This window comes from Astyanax mexicanus, chromosome 12 (genome assembly GCF_023375975.1).
Source record: "Astyanax mexicanus isolate ESR-SI-001 chromosome 12, AstMex3_surface, whole genome shotgun sequence".
Lineage (NCBI taxonomy): Eukaryota > Metazoa > Chordata > Actinopteri > Characiformes > Acestrorhamphidae > Astyanax > Astyanax mexicanus.
This window is the reverse complement of record NC_064419.1, coordinates 8,736,878-8,755,488: the sequence shown is the minus strand read 5'-3', so window position 1 is coordinate 8,755,488 and position 18,611 is coordinate 8,736,878. Positions and strand designations below refer to the sequence as shown.

At 35.3% G+C, this 18,611-nt stretch overlaps 1 protein-coding gene across 2 annotated transcripts in view; it reads left to right on the top strand.

Moving 5' to 3' along the window:
• Positions 1–519: 519 nt before the first annotated feature.
• Positions 520–18,611, top strand: part of LOC103027051 (very low-density lipoprotein receptor) — a 40,208-nt gene continuing 22,116 nt past the window's right edge. The window contains exons 1-9 of one of the 2 annotated variants that reach the window (XM_049485786.1): positions 520–1,092; positions 3,771–3,902; positions 5,043–5,162; positions 6,459–6,584; positions 7,221–7,392; positions 8,718–8,933; positions 9,264–9,382; positions 10,155–10,294; positions 15,990–16,134. In XM_049485786.1, coding sequence (XP_049341743.1) covers positions 1,026–1,092; positions 3,771–3,902; positions 5,043–5,162; positions 6,459–6,584; positions 7,221–7,392; positions 8,718–8,933; positions 9,264–9,382; positions 10,155–10,294; positions 15,990–16,134 — 1,237 coding nt within the window. In that variant the 5' untranslated portion in view covers positions 520–1,025. The remainder of the gene's footprint in view (positions 1,093–3,770; positions 3,903–5,042; positions 5,163–6,458; positions 6,585–7,220; positions 7,393–8,717; positions 8,934–9,263; positions 9,383–10,154; positions 10,295–15,989; positions 16,135–18,611) is intronic. The other variant, XM_022670838.2, reaches the window with a different exon arrangement.

The following is an 18,611-nucleotide window of genomic DNA, read 5'->3' as shown; positions in this document are numbered from 1 at the left end:
GTGTAGTTTAATCTGATCAGAACAGGTTTTGTTATATCCTATATGACAGCTTCTTTACTGTAAACATGAGTTGAATATTATTGAAATTAGGTAATTATTATGAAAGCAGTTCGTTACTCATTGATTATATTATGAAACGTGTTGTTCTGAAAATATAAACAGCAGGGGGAGCCACAGCAGTGGTTTCTGGTATTACTGTACATTTCTCATTCTGTGGTTGGTGTTAAGACAAATTCAAATAGTAATAATAATAATAATCGTTGTTTTCATAATAATAATAATAATAATAATAATAATAATAATAATAATAAATTATTATTATTATTATTATTATTATTATTATTATTATTATTATTATTATTATTATTATTATTATTATTATTATTATTATATTTCAGGAATAGTAACCAATGTTGGTAAATGTGTTCTGAAGTATAGGAATGCAGGAGGACAAGAGGAGTAGGAAGGGAGGAGGAGGAGAGGAAGAGTAGGAAGGGAGGAGGTGAAGAGGAATAGTAAGGGGAGAAAGAGAAGAAGAGGCGCAGAAAGTGAGGAAAAGGAGGAGGAGAGGAGTATGAAGAGAGGAGGAAGAAGAAAAGGAAGGGAGAAGGAAGAAGAGTATGAAGGGATGAAAAGAATATGAGTAGAAAGGACGGAGGAGGAGTAAGGGAGGAAAAAGAGGAGATGAGGAGGCAGAGGAGAGGAGCAGTATGAAGGGAGGAGGATGAAGGAGAGGAAGAGAAGAAAGAGAAGAGAAGGAGTAGAAAAGGAGGGGGAGAGTAGGAGTAGGAAGGGAGGATGAAAAGGAGAGGAGAAGTATGAAGAGAGAAGGAGGAGGAGGAAGGAGGTGAGGAGGAAAGGCAAAAATGTATGGATGCAACCGCCTGCTTTGGTTTCCTTCCCTAGAAAATTATCCCCTGTGTAGGGCACTAGCACTCAGTTTGAGACGCGCCCAGGTGAGCCCTCTCGTTGCGTCATATTCTCGCGATAGCTGCAGCAGCAGAGGTCGCTGTATTGAATGAAGCATGGAGCTGAAGTTCTGTCTGTTAGTGTGTTCTGGGATACTGCTGTCATACACTTCTGCAGCAGCAGGTAAACAAACGCACACACACACAGAAACACACACACGCACACACACCGCGAGTGTGTATTCAGCGCCGGGTTAGGGGTGGACCGGGGCTGAGTGGGAGGTGGGCTGTCATTCAGCTGCACATGGCACTGTCCCATTACGGATGGGTGCACGTGCAGGTAGAACTGATAACCTGTGTTGTTTCTGTTTACCTGCCTTCATGTTTTCTACTGGGAGTACTGGGACAGCTGCAGTGCACCCGACCTGCTCCCTGACCTTGTCCAGGTGACCCAGGCTGGGTCTATGGAGTGTGCTGATTTTTGTCTTCAGCTCTTACATTTAAATCATGTTTATAGAGATGAAGTCTGATATTCTAACATCTGGTAACACTTTACATAAAGGCTACATCAATTTACAGAGCTAACAACAGTAATAAACATTGTTAAATTGTTATCTAAGGTGTTAACTTATTATTAATAACACTATAAAATAAATAGGTTAATACGTTTTATAGACAGACATCCGCAAGGGCCCTTTAAACCATTAGATTCAGTTTATCATTGCACTTTGTTTAATATAAAGTCTGCTATTAAAAAAATATTTTGAAATAAAATGTAAAGTAAACATACTGTATATATATATTGTATATATATATATATATATATATATATATATATATATATATATATATATATATATATATATATATATATATTATGTGCTTTTGAAAATCGAAAGAGTATTGACACAAAACACAATATTGCATATGAATAAACACAATTTCAATATTTATATCTTACACTCCAACTTAGATACTTAGATTGGTGCTGGCAGTGGTTCATTCAGTGTTGTGTTTAAACTCTCTGTTGTACTCTGTCTTCAGATTCAACTGTTCTGATTGGATATAAAGTAGGGATGCACCAAATATATGTTTAAAAAAAACTTTCAGTGATTGGCAGAAAAAGTGGAAAAAAAACGTATATAGCAAACAAAAAAGTTATTTTAAAAAAGTATTTAAAAAACATTTAGTGAGAAGAGGGGTGACCAAACTTGTGACTAGCACTGTATTCTGTGGAAAAAAAACATACAACCTTCTTAACCTTTAATAGAATTCAAAGTGATTTATTTTATAATTTTTACTCGTCATTTTGGAGCATTTTTTAAAGAACGTTCATAATCAAACTCCGATACAATATGAAGAACAACTGACTGAACATAGACTTATGTCTAAAAGTAAAAGAGACATCACAAAAGCTCCAGTAGGTGTCCCAATACTTCTAATTCCTATGGGTTTAGAATGTGACCTCATAAAAACCTCCTGTAGGTGGAATGTGTAGGGGTCCCAATACTTTTATCCATATGGGGTCTCATACACAGGAAATTTAAATGTTAATAGAAGATTAAATTAGGAGAAAAATACAAAGATGTCAAAAACGAATAAAATGTAAATAAAAATACATATAAAATGTATTAGGACCAGAAACACTTTAATAAAGTAATTATAAATATTATTATAATGAACTCACTGACTGGTTAATCCTAAATCAGAGCAGTATAAAGTAGATTAGCCTGAGCTCTGTGGAGAAGGAGAAGGAGTTTGTATGAACTGAGGGATTTAGAGAGGCTGTTTGTGTGGGTTAATGAGTCAAAACACTGCGTGAGTGTGTGTGAATGTGTTAGGGTTGCGTATTGGCAACTCGACTTATTGTACAATAAATGGGCAATCTTAATCATTTTTGATAATCATGATATTGTCTATTGTGATTATTAGTTTTTTTTTAAACAAATATACAACAGTGATCAGTGTTTTAGGCAATCATGCAACACCAGACCAATGCTTCAACATCTGTGCCTTCATACACACAGCATGCAGTGACGGCAGTAGGTGAAGAATAAACTATATATATATTTCAATACATATAATATAAATATAATTATTTAAAATGTTGTTGTCTTTAAAATGTTTTTTTCGATTCTATAAACATTATTTCAGTGGCATTTAATGATCTTAAAATGATCATTTAAAGTTATATTGTTTATTGCAATACTTTCTGGGCCGATATATCCTCAACAAAATCAATGTTCTTTTGACAGGTTAACTGTAAGCAAGGTAACATCATATATATGATTTTTTTTTAGGGTTTAGGACAGCTGTAATAGTATTTAATAAAACACTAAAAGTTACAGTGATAAAAGTTAAAAGTTGCCAGTGTTTACGGTCTTGAGGTGTTTAGATCTATTTTTTCAAATTTTTTCTTGTTTTTTTTTATGTTCTTTTGTCCATCTTCTACTCGTTCTTTTTATACTCGTATTTATTGTTTATTTGGACAATGTTTACATTACTTTTTCTATATGCTTAAAATTGTTTGTGCTGCTGTAACAAGTCAATTTCCCCGATGTGGGATCCATAAAGTTAAATATAATTTAATCTAGATCACATTAAAAACATAGTGTGAACAGACAAAAATAAATATTAGCTTTTGTGAGGAAATCAGTCCCTTTTTTTTACCTGCTTTGTGAATGTAGCCTTAATGAACCACTGTCTGCCTCCAGCCTTCACACACACACACACACACACTGTTCATTAATATCAGTACTGTCTCTGAGATTTGATACAGGATTGCAAAACATAATATTGCTATATATAAATGTTTTATATTTAACATATCGTGTGTGTGTCTGTCTGTGTGTGTGTGTGCAGGTGTAGGTGTAGGGAGAACGGAGTCCTGCAGCAGTTTTGAGTTCAGCTGTTCTAATGGACAGTGTGTACCAAAGTCGTGGCGCTGTGACAATTCGTTGGACTGCAGGGATGGAAGTGACGAGGAAAACTGCGGTAAATCAGGCCTGTTTATTAGTTTGTTTGCTATTTTTTCATAATCATATTAAGCAAACTGCGGGCATTACACAGCTATTACTACTCTAAGAGTATTGTTACTGTAAAAAGATTTTTAGTTTTTCACTTTTTTGCCAAGATAAATAAAGTTTTAAACTTTATTTTTCCAGGTAACAAGTAATGAAATACAAAAATTTGGTTACCTTACTTAAGTGGATGTAGTTGTGGTTCTCTATACTTTACTGGAGTAATGACTTTTTTTTTTACTTTTTACTTCTACTCTTTACATTTTCACACAACTACATGAACTTTCTACACTATACCTCTGAAATAGGAGTCACTCTAAATATAGAAGTGTCAGCTGAAAGTCGCAAATGTAAAAGAGCAGAAAATGTGTGACAATATGGCCCAATCCCATTTCACCCCTTGGCCCTACCCCACTGTTTTGCACGTTCGCACCAAGGGGTAGGGGTGTCCCGATTCTTGTTAGGCTGAAGGGGTAAGTTAGGGGAAGGGATAGGGCTTGTTAGCCCTTCATACAGAGTTTTTAGAGGCACACTTCAAAGGAAGTGGTATGAGAATCACTAGTTAAATGGCAACACAAAGTGACAATTAGCACTATTTTACCAGAGTTTAATGTGCCGTTTCAATGTTTTATAATCAAATTCTTCATAACACGCATACAAAAGATCACTAGTAGTTTGTCTCAGTAGCTAGTTAGCTAACTTTCCCATTCCACGTTCCACCTTAAACGGTGCAAAAGACGGCAGAAACTGCAGCATTTAGGGTGGAACGGAAAAATAAAATAAAATAAAAGCTAATTAAAGCTAATTTCAGCTCCCCATCATAGAGGAAATAAGGAATGGACAATAATAATTAATTTCTGTACCACCCGCCCCCTTTCTGAAAACATACAATAAAGCCCTAAAGTTATCTAGTTAACCAGCAGCAGCAGCTAGGTTACTGAACTTTAGTGCTCCTGATGATGTATAACTCTGTTCCAAAGGGAGGGGTACACTGAAAAAGAAGGGGCTGGGGTAGGTGGTAGGACCAAGGGGAGAAATGGGATTGGACCTAAGACCCCTGTGCTTGTTCTCTCTCTCTCTCTCTCTCTCTCTCTCTCTCTTTCTCTGTATGTAGAAGAGAACGAGTGCAAGGTGAATAATGGAGGTTGTTCCCATCTGTGCTTGGATCTGAAGCTGGGCTTCATGTGTGATTGCCCCCCCGGCATGCGGCTGGTACAGGACACACACTGTGAAGGTGCTTTTGTTTACTCTGATCATCTAAAACTTGAAGTTCACTCTATATATGTACTCTAGACCAGAGATTGTGAATGACCAAATGGATGGAGTTACCACAAAAGATTACATTTTTTAATCAGTGAATGAATCTGGATTAACATTTATTGGTATTTGGATAAAGTTAATCTAAAGCTCCAAAAGGAGGTTCTTTAAGGGTTCTTTAGTAACAGAATAAGATTAGAACTAGCAGCAGTATGAGTGTACTCAAAGAGCCCTATGAATGATGAAATGTTACATCTTCGTGGTCGAAATCTTCTTAAAGATGGTTTGAAATGATTAGAAACTATGTTTTTAATCAAAAAAATATATTTTTTTTATATAAATTTATTTCTAATGCTTTCCCCCCTCATAGATGGCGCTCTGCAACCAAATAAAATATACAGGCAGGTTTTAGAACACAAACAACAGCCAGTCTGGGATTAGGCTGAGGGTATATTTCAGGACATGGGGGCTACAGCAAGTGTTGCTGTGACAGGTATTGGTTAAGGTGGTGGAATGCAAAAAAAGCTGTGTAAAAAAACATTCGGCTAAGTGTTAGAATATACATGCATTTGGCTAATAAAATTGTGTCCAGATATTTTTGGATGAAATGTGGGGTGCCAAAACTTTTATGCAAAAGTTCGTTGGTCCAAAGATATTGTTGTTATTATTAGGATTTCGATTAAATTGTAGAATTTTAGGTGGTTCTATGAGTTCTCATTTAACCACTTCCTAAAAAAAACCTTAAAGGAGAACTCTGATGTGAATTGGACTTGAGTTGTAGTGAAACATGAAAACGAGTACAAACTTTTGTGGAACAGCCCACCTCCATTTTCCTCCAGCATTCTAAAACTTTTGCTGATGCTCCCAACAGACTTACAATGCTAGTGATAGGGGCATAGCGTTGACCATGCAAAGAAATCACTAATTTAAATCACTACACCATTAACAAGCTCAGTAGCTCTTAAGTAGCTTGCAAGGGAAACTCTATGTCCCTATCGCTTAAATTCTAAACCTGTTGGGAGTTTCAGCTAAAAGCTCTATATTTGGGAATGCTGAGGACGAACAAGGATAAAATATTCTACAAAAGTTTGCACTTTTTATTATGTTTTAATACAACCCAAGTCCATTTCCAAGTCCAGTTCGCCTTAGAAGAACCTCTAATACATATGTTATGTAAATGTTTAAACAAAAAAAACAGAAATTGTTAAAAAAAATATTGTATTTAATTGTTATATATATTTTAATAAGATCTCCCCTATGTTGTTTCTCTCAGAGGTGGATGCCTGTCTGGATGCAGATATATGTGACCAGCTGTGTGTCCAGTCTAACAGCTCTTTTACGTGCGAGTGTGTCGATGGTTACCTGAAGAGTCAAGAGAGTGGGCGGTGCCTCGCTACAGGTGAGGATTTTGAACTCACACTGGAACTTTTGGAGATACCGCAGTTTGTCTGAACAGATTTATTATTATTATTATTTATTATTATTTATTACCACTTTAAAATAAGACTACCTTTATAAAGGGTTTATAAATGGTTTACAATTAGTTTATTAATGGTTACTAATTAGGTTGTAAATGCCTTAAGATCATTAATAATCAGTTATAACACATACGTAGAAAGGGCAACAATATAGACGGCTGTGGGTTCACTATTTGGCAAACAACAGGTCATTGTGGCCCTTTCTACGTATGTGTTATAACTGATTATTAATTATTTTTAAGGGATTTACAACCTAATTAGTAACCATTATTAAACTAATTGTAAACCATTTATAAACCCTTTATGAAGGTAGTCTTATTTTAAAGTGGTACCGATTTATTTTATTATAAATTTTACCGAATGTGATTTAAGGGCTAATTGCATATATACAGCTTAGGCATTCATTATATTTATGTTGTAGAGTGTTCTTATTAAGTATCATTATATATATATATATATATATATATATATATATATATATATATATATATATATATATATATATATATATATATAAAGTATCTATATATATTTTTGTGGCTTCTATACACCTGTAGGTGGCGCTGCAGGATTGGTGTTCTCCAGCAGTTCTGGGATCAGCTGGATGAGCACTGCTGGTTCAGATCAGAGGACCATCTCAGACAGTACAGGATCTCCTGGACCTTTAGCAGCGTTCATGGAAAACAGCACCATCTACTGGAGCAATCCTGAACATGCAGGAATCTACAGGTACCGCACATATTCACCTCCTCTACAGGTACACTAACACTACGTTTTAATACAGAATCTATGTAATTCAGTGAATAAATATAAATTCCAAAATTTGAAAAAAACATTTTTTTTAAGTATTTCATAATTTAATCATCTTATTTAGTAATTTAATGCTGTAGAGGATTTGTTCATTTATTTGTTCGTTTTTATTCTTAAACCTTTTTTGTACCCAGACCTTTTTACTTAATTTGTGCACAGTATGAACAATAAAATGTAATAAATTAATGTATATTTAGTTGCAATAGAGATTATGTACTGTCATTATATATTATTGACATATAGATCATCATTGATGCACAGTATTTTTGTATTTCCAAAATGCCAATATTTAGTGAAAGTCCGTGCAAAAAAGATTTTATTACAAGTATTTTTTAAGCATTTCTATTGGTACATTCATTTATCATCAACTTCTAATACAATACCAATCAAAGGTTTAGACAGACCTTCTCACTCACTGTTTTTATTTATTGCAAAAGTATTTATCCCCCTTGAACGTTTTCACATTTTGTTATATTACAACCACAAACTGAAATATATTCTACTGAGATTTGCAGTAATAGAATAACAAAAAGAAACACATAATTGCAGTTTCTGAGGCTCATAACTCTTAGCCAGTTTCACCACAACGTCATCCTCCTACTGGACATGGACATATATACCGCTCTGGAAAAAATAAGAAACCTCTGGAATATAATCAAGAGGAAGAGGATGATCACAAGCCATCAAACCAAAGTGAACTGCTTGAATTTTTGCACCAGGAGTAAAGCAGCATAAAGTTATCCAAAAGCAGTGTGTAAGACTGGTGGAGGAGAACATGCCAAGATGCATTAAATAACTGTTATTAAAAACCAGGGTTACTCCACCAAATATTGATTTCTGAACTCTTAAACTTTATGATTATGATTTAGTTTTCTTTGTATTATTTGAGGTCTTAAAGCTCTGTATCTTTTTTGTTATTTCAGCCATTTCCCCTCATTTTCTGCAAATAAATGCTCTAAATGACAATATTTTTATTTGGAATTTGAGAGAAATGTTGTTTGTTTGTAGTTTATAAAATAAAACAACAATGTTCAATTTACTCAAACATATATCTATACTTAAAAAAAATCAGAGAAACTGAATCAAAAACTGAGGTGGTTCATTTTTTCCAGAGCTTCATATATTGTATAAATTACTATTATAATTAGCGTTCATCAGTTGTAAACATGAACAGAGAAACGCGCTGAGGGATTAAACCACTTCTGAATGATGCAGAAAGCCTGATGTTCTGCACTTTGTTTCAGGTTGTCTCTGGCTGGGGAAGATCAGACCCCCACGCTACTGTTTAAAAACACCAGTGGGATTTTGGGGCTGGCTGTGGACTGGGTGAATAAACTCCTCTACTGGACCAGTAACAGCACTCGGGCTGTACACTCTTCCTCTCTGAAAGGATCAGAACACACACCGCTCATCACCGGCCTGACCCGACCCACCGCCGTCGCTGTACACCCTTTACTGGGGTCAGTCACTGCTTCTCTACTTACTGTGATATTTCAAGTGGCTTCAACTGTGTTATTACTAGGTGGTTATTGTTAGATGGTTGCTAGGCAGGTGCTGTAATATAATAGGTGGGGGCTATGTTTTATAGCAATGCTATATTGTTGCATGTAAGTTACTGTGCTAGGTTGCTAGGTTAGTAGGTAGCTGCTATACTTATGCTGATATCTTAGGTGGTTGCTAAGGTATCCCAGGTGGATGCTGTAGTGTTGCTGGATGTTTTTGTTTTTTTTGGTGTCTTTCTGTTTCTGTATCACTGTTATAGAAATGTAACTTGCCATTTTTCTTCTCAGGCTGCTGTTCTGGGCGGACGGAGGGGCTTTGCCAAAGATTGAGAGGTCCAGACTAGACGGAACTGACAGAACAGCTCTGATTACCTCAGTCATACAGAACCCGGTCTCCATCTGTTTAGGTCAGAACTAAAAGTTCTGAACACTCTTTAGAGATGCTGTACAGTGATGATGTACAGCATTATTTCACAATCTTCAGATATTATATAGAAAAAATTGATTGCATATTGATATTTATATATTTAGACTTATGTTAAAGTTTGTGCACCAGTCATTTTGTGGTCCAATTATATATCAAATATGTTTAGTGTAAAGAAGTTGACAAATCCTCCTCCCCCCCCACACTCTACACATTTATATTACATACAGTCTGTTTGGCCAAGGGCTAATAAGCATTGCTTCATTTGTAAATTTGAAACTAAACAAATTTTCATTTTCTTTTACATTTTATTAAAAAACTAATGGAAAAAAAAAGAGTAGCACTTTTTGAAAGAAATGTAACATAAGAAAGGTGAAGGACAAATATTAACCATGTAAGCTGTTTATATTGCTTGCAATTTAGGTGAAGCAAGCATGTGTAAAGCATTTTAATGTAAAATTGCTTAATTTTGCTGAATTAAATACAAGTAACAAAGTAAACAAGTAACAGAAATATGAACACCACACAAGGGTTAATAAACATCAATACAATATTTTATTTCAATTTTTTTGATATTTGTTTATTTAATAAACTTTACTTTGTAACATGTAGCATACATTAAATTAACAGTAATTAAACAATATTAATTGTACTTACAACATAAACTATACATAGAGCTTGAATGATGAATGATTATGTGATTAACTGTTAAACGTCTTGATTGATTATAAACATTTCTTTACCCCTGTAATCAGATCTTCCTCGTGGGCTGCTGTACTGGGCTGACTCCGGACTCCACACCATCTCACGGGTCAGATACGATGGCCAGCATCGGAAGACGGTGGTGGAGTCAAACGGTTTTCTGGACAAGCCATTTGGACTGTCTGTGTTTGAGGTATGCAACATCTATTTTATACATTTTAAATTTTCCACCTCCAGTAATTATATGACCCTTTGTAGTTGCATAACAATTACAGACTGTAGTTCTGTATCTGTTTCTCTGCATATTTTCTTGGTGATTAGCACTGATTAGCATGATGGTGGTGTATGAGGTGTCTGTATGTGTTGTGCTGGTATGAGTGGATCAGATACAGCAGTGCTGCTGGAGTTTTTAAACACCTCATTGTCACTGCTGGACTGAAAATAGTCCACTCACAGCATCCTGTGGACAGTGTCTTGTTGTGGCATCCTGTAACAACTGATGAAGGACTAGGGGATGATCAACACAACAGTTAAGCTTCTGTCTTACTTTACATCTCAATTTAACACTGGAGCTACAATGCTAATGTAGATAACAGGTTATGGGAGCATACAGCCCTCAAATCACCACTGTAGCTACAATGCTAATGTAGCTAACAGGTTATAAGCACATACGGCCATTAATTTAACACTGGAACTACAATGCTAATGTAGCTAACAGGTTATGGGAGCATACAGCCCTCAAATTAACCCTGGAGCTACAATGCTAATGTTGCTAACAGGTTATGGGAGCATACAGCCCTCAAATCACCACTGTAGCTACAATGCTAATGTAGCTAACAGGTTATGGGCGAATATAGCCCTCAAATTAACCCTGGAGCTACAATGCTAATGTAAATAAAAAGTTATGGGCACATACAGCCCTCAATTTAACACTGGAGCTACAATGCTAATGTAAATAAAAAGTTATGGGCACATACAGCCCTTCATTTAACACTGGATACTACAATACTAATGTAGCTAAGAGGTTATGTACACATAAAGCCCTCAATTTAACACTGGAATTACAATGCTAAAGTAGCTGAGATGTTATGGACACAAGTAGTCCTTAAATTCGCAGTGGAGCTACAATGCTAATGTAGCTAACTAGTAATAGGATGTTATACCCCTCAAACTAAGGCAGAAGCCATGACATTAATATATCTAACAAATTAGTGAAGCTTGTACACCTCAAATTAGTTTTTGTAATTTTTAACTGCTTACAAAGTTACAAAGTAAGACATTTACTCAATATTTTTTGAAAGTGGGAAAATGCATATTTTTTTCCTAATTTAAATGTTAGTTGATTATTTTGGAAGGTTGATTAATTAGATATTGTTTCGTGTACAGCTTTGGAATTTACTTTAAAAGTATTTTTGTCAACTTTAAAATAAAAAGTTAACACTGGTCCAAAATATTATAGAGTTGGAATAGGAATTCTGTATTTATTTTCCTCTAACAGTGCTGACTGTGTTCAGGTCAGAGGAGCTGATTATTTGCTGGAATTCAAATCAATGTAAATGTTCCTCATTTATAACACATTTTGTGCTGTGGCTGTTTGACTTTCACGACATTTGCATTAAACCTCACTCTAATAACAGTGCTGACCTGAACTAGCACTGCTGGAGCAGTATTAGCATTAGTCAATTACAGAGCTAAGCGCTAGCTTTTTCACCGTTTAGAGGGGAGTATATCAGACTGCAGCTTGCATGTTTACTGTTTTAAAACAACCCACAAGGGACGAACCGCTAGCTAATATCAGCCTGGCTTACCGGGACACTAAGGGTTCCTCAGTGTAGCGCTGTTGGGTGGCATCAGTGTTGGGAAGTAACAGATTACATGTAATGGCGTTACGTAATCAGATTACAAATTATAAGTAACTGTAATCCGTTACAGTTACTGCTTCAATAAATGGTAATCAGATTACAGTTACTCTGCTAAAATTAAAGGATTACATTGCGGTACTTTCCTATTTTTGCTCTTCCAACACTGACAAAACGCAAATAACATTTTGCGGTGAAATCGCTCTGATATGAAAGGGAACTGTCTGCCCCTCGTCCCATCTCGCTGCACACACACACACACACACACACACACACACACACAGGGAGGAGGGGCAGACAGCGGCTCCGCACACACAACGAGACGAAATTAACTGACATTTTGGTCAACGAATAAAAACAAGACGAAAATGTTTGGCAGGGACGAAATCCAATCAGAACTGATTTAGTTCTGTGAAAGGTAGGGACCAGTTAGGAAGAGATCCAATCACTGCTACTTTAGCGAAGGTGGAGAGGCGGGATAAGCGGGGTACTCATCCAATCAGTACCCGCCTCTCCTGCAGTAGCGCCGCGCGCTCAGTTACAAACCCGGGAATTAAACTGTCGTTACGGAGCTCGACTGGAAGTTAACTCGACAGTGTTCAGCAGGGAGAGAGAGAGGGGAGAGGCAATATATTTCTCCTTTGACGTCGCGAAAAACAAGATAATGTGTAAACAGAGACTCCATCTCCGGTAAAAACACCACTAATCTTTCAGCTTCTGCAGACCAGAGTCACACAGATCTCCATGCAGAGATCCGCGTTTTAATACTGATGTTATTTCATGAGCTGATGGGGTGTTTAACTCGGCAGTGCACTAAAACACAGAACTGATACAGAACTCACTCATTAAGATCAGATCATCTGCTTAGTCTCACAGTGGGAAAGATATAGCTAGTGATAAATCAGCAGCAGGTCAGAAAGGAACTCAATAATATATCCAAAATAAAACAATAAAATAAGTCAATCTATGAACCCAAAAGTCTGTGTAAAGTTCCTTACAGCACTTTCTCATAAGTTTCTCACATTAACTCATGAAGTCTCTCAGTACATCCTGAGAGCATCTCTACAGGACAGTGTGTGAATGTGTGTTTTTGATCTCATTTATAGACTGTAGCTACAGTAGGTGTGCTGGGTTACTGCTGGAGATAAAACTAGATCATTTAAAAGCTGTTTTTGCATCTACAGCTCTGTTTAAACTATAATTTAACTATTCAGTTGTTTTATGACCTGATTTCTAGAGCAAAATTTTAAATGTAAAATATATATAGTCACACACCTATAATAATAATAATATACATTAAATCATATATAAATATATTTCACATTCAAACATTAACAATATTACTCAAGTGGTTATTAAACGTTTCATTTCGTATAAGTGTAGAGTTAATAATTCAAGGGAACTGATGAAAAAGCATTTACATTTACACCCTTTACATTTTAGTCGACTAAATTTACTGTAATTTTAGTCGACTATATTCTTATGACATTAAGTCGACTAAAACTAAGTTGACTAAATTACTAAATTGTGACTAAAACTAAATGCTATTTTCGTCACAAGACTATAACTAAGACTAAATCAAAATTTGTTGTCAAAATTAACACTGGTGGCAAACCTGCAAATAGATAGCTTACAGTTGTTGTTACATTGTTTGGTTTTAAATTGTTTTATTATCAATTTGTAGAAGTGTTTCATAAAATTGTTTGATGAAATGGTTTCATAAGTATGTTTATAGAGTGATTGAAAAGGCTTTTTATTTGTTTATCTATTTGTTAACTGGAAAGAAAAATAAAAGGATAATATGCAATATGTGGTTGCTACATTCATTCAGGCTTAAAAAAACGACAATATTGTAAGTAATCCAAAGTAATCAGATTACGTTACTCACTTGAAGTAATGTAACTGATTACGTTACAAATTACATTTTGAGTGATGTAATCAGTAATCTGTAAGGGATTACATTTTAAAAGTAACCTTCCCAACACTGGGTGGCATTAGCCGCTAACTGCAGCTAGCCTTAGTGGAAAAATCTGGAAATCCAAGCTTAGTGTAAATAAAGAGAAGTGCTTTACTCACCCAAATAAACAGTTTCATAAGATAAATCTGTGTGGATTAACATTCACCACTTGTTTGAAAGAAAATGTGTTTTTTTTTCCCTTTACTGAAATTAGCTTAAAACATGGCGACACCCCTGTTCCTTATTAATGTCACTTTATGTGCCTTATAATCTGGTGCGATTTATGTATGAAAATAGACAATATATGTTTATTGATAGTGTACCTTATAATCGTGTGCGTCTTATAGTGTGAAAAATACGGTGGTAATTTTCTCAAATTACAGCTGAGGCTATGACATTAATATAGCTAACCGATTAGTGAGACTCCGACCCCTCATATTAGTTTTTGTAATTTTTAACTGCTTCCAAAGTTTTTTTTTTCTATATTAAAAGTGCATAGTAAATGACCAACAAGACATTTACTGAATATTTTTTGAAAGTTGGAAAATCAATATATATATATATATATTTTAAATAATTGTTGGTTATTTTGAAAGGTTGATACATTTAATATTGTTTCAAATACAGTTGTCAATTTCAGTATGTCTGTCAAGTTTAAAATACAAATTTGAACACTGGTCCAAAATATTAGAGTTGGAATTCTCTCTAACAGTGCTGACTGTTCAGGCTATATGCTGTAATTCAGTTCCATGTAAATGTTCCTCATTCAAAACACATTTTCTGCTGTGTCTGTTCCACTTCCTCTACATTTGCATTAAAGTAAAGAGTAAACTCGAATACCCAAATGTAGGGGTGAGAATCTGTAGGCAGCTTTCGATTAGATTATAATTAGGAGTCTGCAATGTAATTATAAAATGATTATGGAGGGTCTTGATGCATCTTTTTCTTCTACACAGGATTTCTTTTTTATCATTTCATGACTACTTGTTTCTTTAAAGTAAAGTATATTTAATAGGCTCTTTGACACTAGTTCTATGTACTCGAAAATATGTAATTACTCAAATGATTAATGCAAAAATGAATTATTAATGTTTCAGGGTAATATTAAAAGCAGCTACAGGGAAAGGTGATTATAATGTTGAGGCTGATCAGGAGCTGCTTTTAATGTTATGGCTGATCTGTATATAAATAAAGTATTAAGTATATAATATAGTTACAGTCTTGTTTTTTACTGTATTATAATATATCAGGCCTGCTGATGCTTTTAAGAATTTAGAATATTGTAATGTGCAATAAACTGGGAGCTTTTTATTGAGGAAACAAACTAAAACCCAGTGAAAAGCAGGGAAATACAGCTGAGGAATAACGTAATAGCTACAGACTCCCTCATGGATTTGATGTTCTCTGTTAGGTCTGTTTTATTCATTACATTATTGACTTATTGTACAGTATTTAAAGCTTTCGTCTAGTATTTTTCTATTTTTTTTTTTTCGAAATGCCTATGTATAATATAATGCCTTTATTAGCAAGGTTTATAAATGATAAAAAAAAAAACTTTTGTTTAAAAAAAAACAGTGGATCAAATTTATTTATGTTTTATTTAAGATATTTAAACAATTTTATTTGCTAGTGCGGATGTCTATTGTTAATAATTAAAATTTCATTGTACTTTTAAAGTATTATTGCATTGTTTTGTTAATATATATGTATATATATATATATATATATATATATATATATATATTATGATTATTATTATTGTTGTTATTATTATTATTATTATTATTATTAATTACATCAGTGGCATAAGGTCTTAAAATCATACCAAAATGCGTTTATTGCAGTTATTTCTGGGATGATTTATCATCAGAACAAAACCGTTCATGTTCTCTATCAGTTCACTTTAGCTTTCATTCTTTCAAATGTTTCTTATTCATTTTTTTTTTATTATTATTAGTCACCATGAAAATACGAGTTTTGTATAAATTGAAATAAGAGATATTGAAGGTGGTCTTCATCAGCACATCATTCATTCTGCAGTTTCCTTAATGTGTGTCTGTGTGTGTGTGCAGGATCGTGTGTACTGGACTGACCAGTTGACGGGTTCCGTCTGTAGTGCAGATAAACACAGCGGGAAATCTCTGAGAGTGATCCAAAACATTAGGACACATTCTGCTGCTGGACTGTTCATCTACCACCCACTACTCCAGCACACAGGTGGGCACCAAACACATAATTACTATTGCGATGACAGAGTCACTGATAGTTCAACACAATAACATAAAATAAACCATAAATCCATTAACTTTACCAGTGTGTTTACTTTTTTCTGGAGGTTTTGATTTAATTTTGTGAGAGATTTGACCTTTAGTTCCATTATTCGATCGCCGATACTGATTAAGGGCATGCCCAAATGCCACAATACAACCGAAAAGAGCTGTTTATACAGCACTAAGTTCTCTTTTTTGAATGAGTTTAAAAAGCTTTCCAGCTGCTGCTGCTTTATTTTGGTGTTGGGTAAATGTGCTCTTCACTGTTTGCTGTTTTTTGTGGTTAGCAGTGTTTGTTAGTTCTGCTGCTGCTTGTTGTGCTAAAAGTTTTAAAAGTTAGTTGAGTTTGAATTAAAGATGGACAAATCAGTGTTTTGGGGAAGATTTTAATCACAGATTAGCCTTTAGTTACATTGGTTGATCGCCGATACTTATAGAGGGAATGCCCAGATGCTACATTATAACCAAAAAAAGCTGTTTATCCAGCACTAAATTCTCTTTTTTGAATGAGTTTAAAAAGCTTTCCGGCTGCTGCTGCTGTATTTAGGTGTTGGGTAAATGTGCTCTTCACTGTTTGCTGGTTGTCAGTGTGGTTAGCAGTGTTTGTAGTTCTGCAGCTGCTAATAGTTTTCTCACTGTATAAGTTAAAAGATGCACTCTGGAGAGGGATATCCGGTTAGTGAGGTTAACCCTTTAAATTCCTCACCAATAAACCTTTTTAAAGCCCCCATATTTTTTTAAATATACACCTCAATGAAAAATATCAGATGACCCTTTGTGGTAAAACCAGGACCCAGTCCACAAATACAAAGCAATAATAAGAAAGTGCATGTTGTGTAAGTTTAAGTTGCATTACTCCATTCATTAAAACCTTTAAACATGCTTTAAAATATGCTGAACTTTATGTTTGCCTTTAAATGTTTCAGCAAATGCAATTAACATGTTTTGAGTGATTTATGGCTCCAACATGTGCACATTCTGAATAACATTTTACATTACATTACATTACATTACATTTGGCAGACGCTTTTGTCCAAAGCGACTTACAATATTGAAGTGCAAATAATAGAAGAGGTTAAGTACAAAAAAAATAGAAGTTAAAAATAAAGCATCTATAGATAGGGCCTTAAGGAGGTCAGAGGGAAATAATGGGATAGAGGAGTAGAGAAGAGGAAGAAGGAGATGAGGTTAGAATTAGTTAGTTTGTTAGAGGTGTTAGGATAGTAAGTGCTCTTTGAAGAGCTCTGTCTTCAGGAGTTTCTTAAAGATAGCGAGAGATTCTCCTGATCTGGTAGTGGAAGGTAGTTTGTTCCACCATTGGGGAACTCTGTATGAGAACAGTCTGGATTGCTTTGTGTGAATGTTTGTTTGGCAAAGCGAGGCGACGTTCACTGGAGGAGCGCAGCGGCCGGGAGGTAGCGTAAACCTTCAGGAGCGAGTGCAGGTAGGAAGGAGCCTGTACTGTCATCACCTTGTAGGCGATTGTAAGCACTTTAAATTTGATGCGAGCAGCAACCGGTAGCCAGTGGAGCTCAATGAGCAGCGGAGTGACATGTGCCCGTTTTGGTTGGTTGAAGACCAGACGTGCTGCTGCATTCTGAATCGTCTGTAGTGGTTTTACTACACAGGCCGGGAGGCCAGTTAGTACGGCATTGCAGTAGTCGAGGCGTGAGATTACCACAGCTTGCACCAGGAGTTGGGTGGCCTGTTGCGTCAGAAACGGTCGAATTTTTCCGATGTTGTAAAGCGCAAAGCGGCAGGATTGAGCAACTGAGGCCACATGGTGCGTGAAGAGAAGCTGGTCATCAACCATGACACCCAGGTTCCTAGCAACCTTTGTCGGTGAGAGAGGGAGAGAGTCGATGGTTATGGCAAAGTTGTGTTGAATAGAAGGTTTTGCTGGTATGACCAGAAGTTCAGTCTTTGAGAGGTTTAGTTGGAGGTGATGTTCCTTCATCCATGCGGATATGTCTGAGAGACACTGTGATATTCGTAACAGGCATGCATTTGGACCTCCTACTCTTTTGCCACATCATCCCAACTTTGTCTGTTGTGAGTGTGTTCGGGCCACTTGGGCTGTTAGCATAATATTTTGGCTTTTCCTTATTTAGACATACTACTGCTTTCGTAAGGACTGCCAGGCATGTATAAATTACTAGAGATTCAGACTTAAATAAAAGTAGTAGGACTCAAAAAAGTCAAAAAAGTGACTTAAGTAAAAGTTAAAGTGTTGTTTAAGAACTATACTGTCAGTACTGTTAGTATGTTGAGTACTAAAGTATTCAACATGTTTTGTACTTGCAGCAAGTACAAGTAGTATATTTTATTTTATTTTAGTTCTGAAAGTAAAAGTACAAGTACTGTGTTGTGTGATTATTACAGAAAGAAGTCAAAAGTTTGAATATCATATTGTTGATATTATTT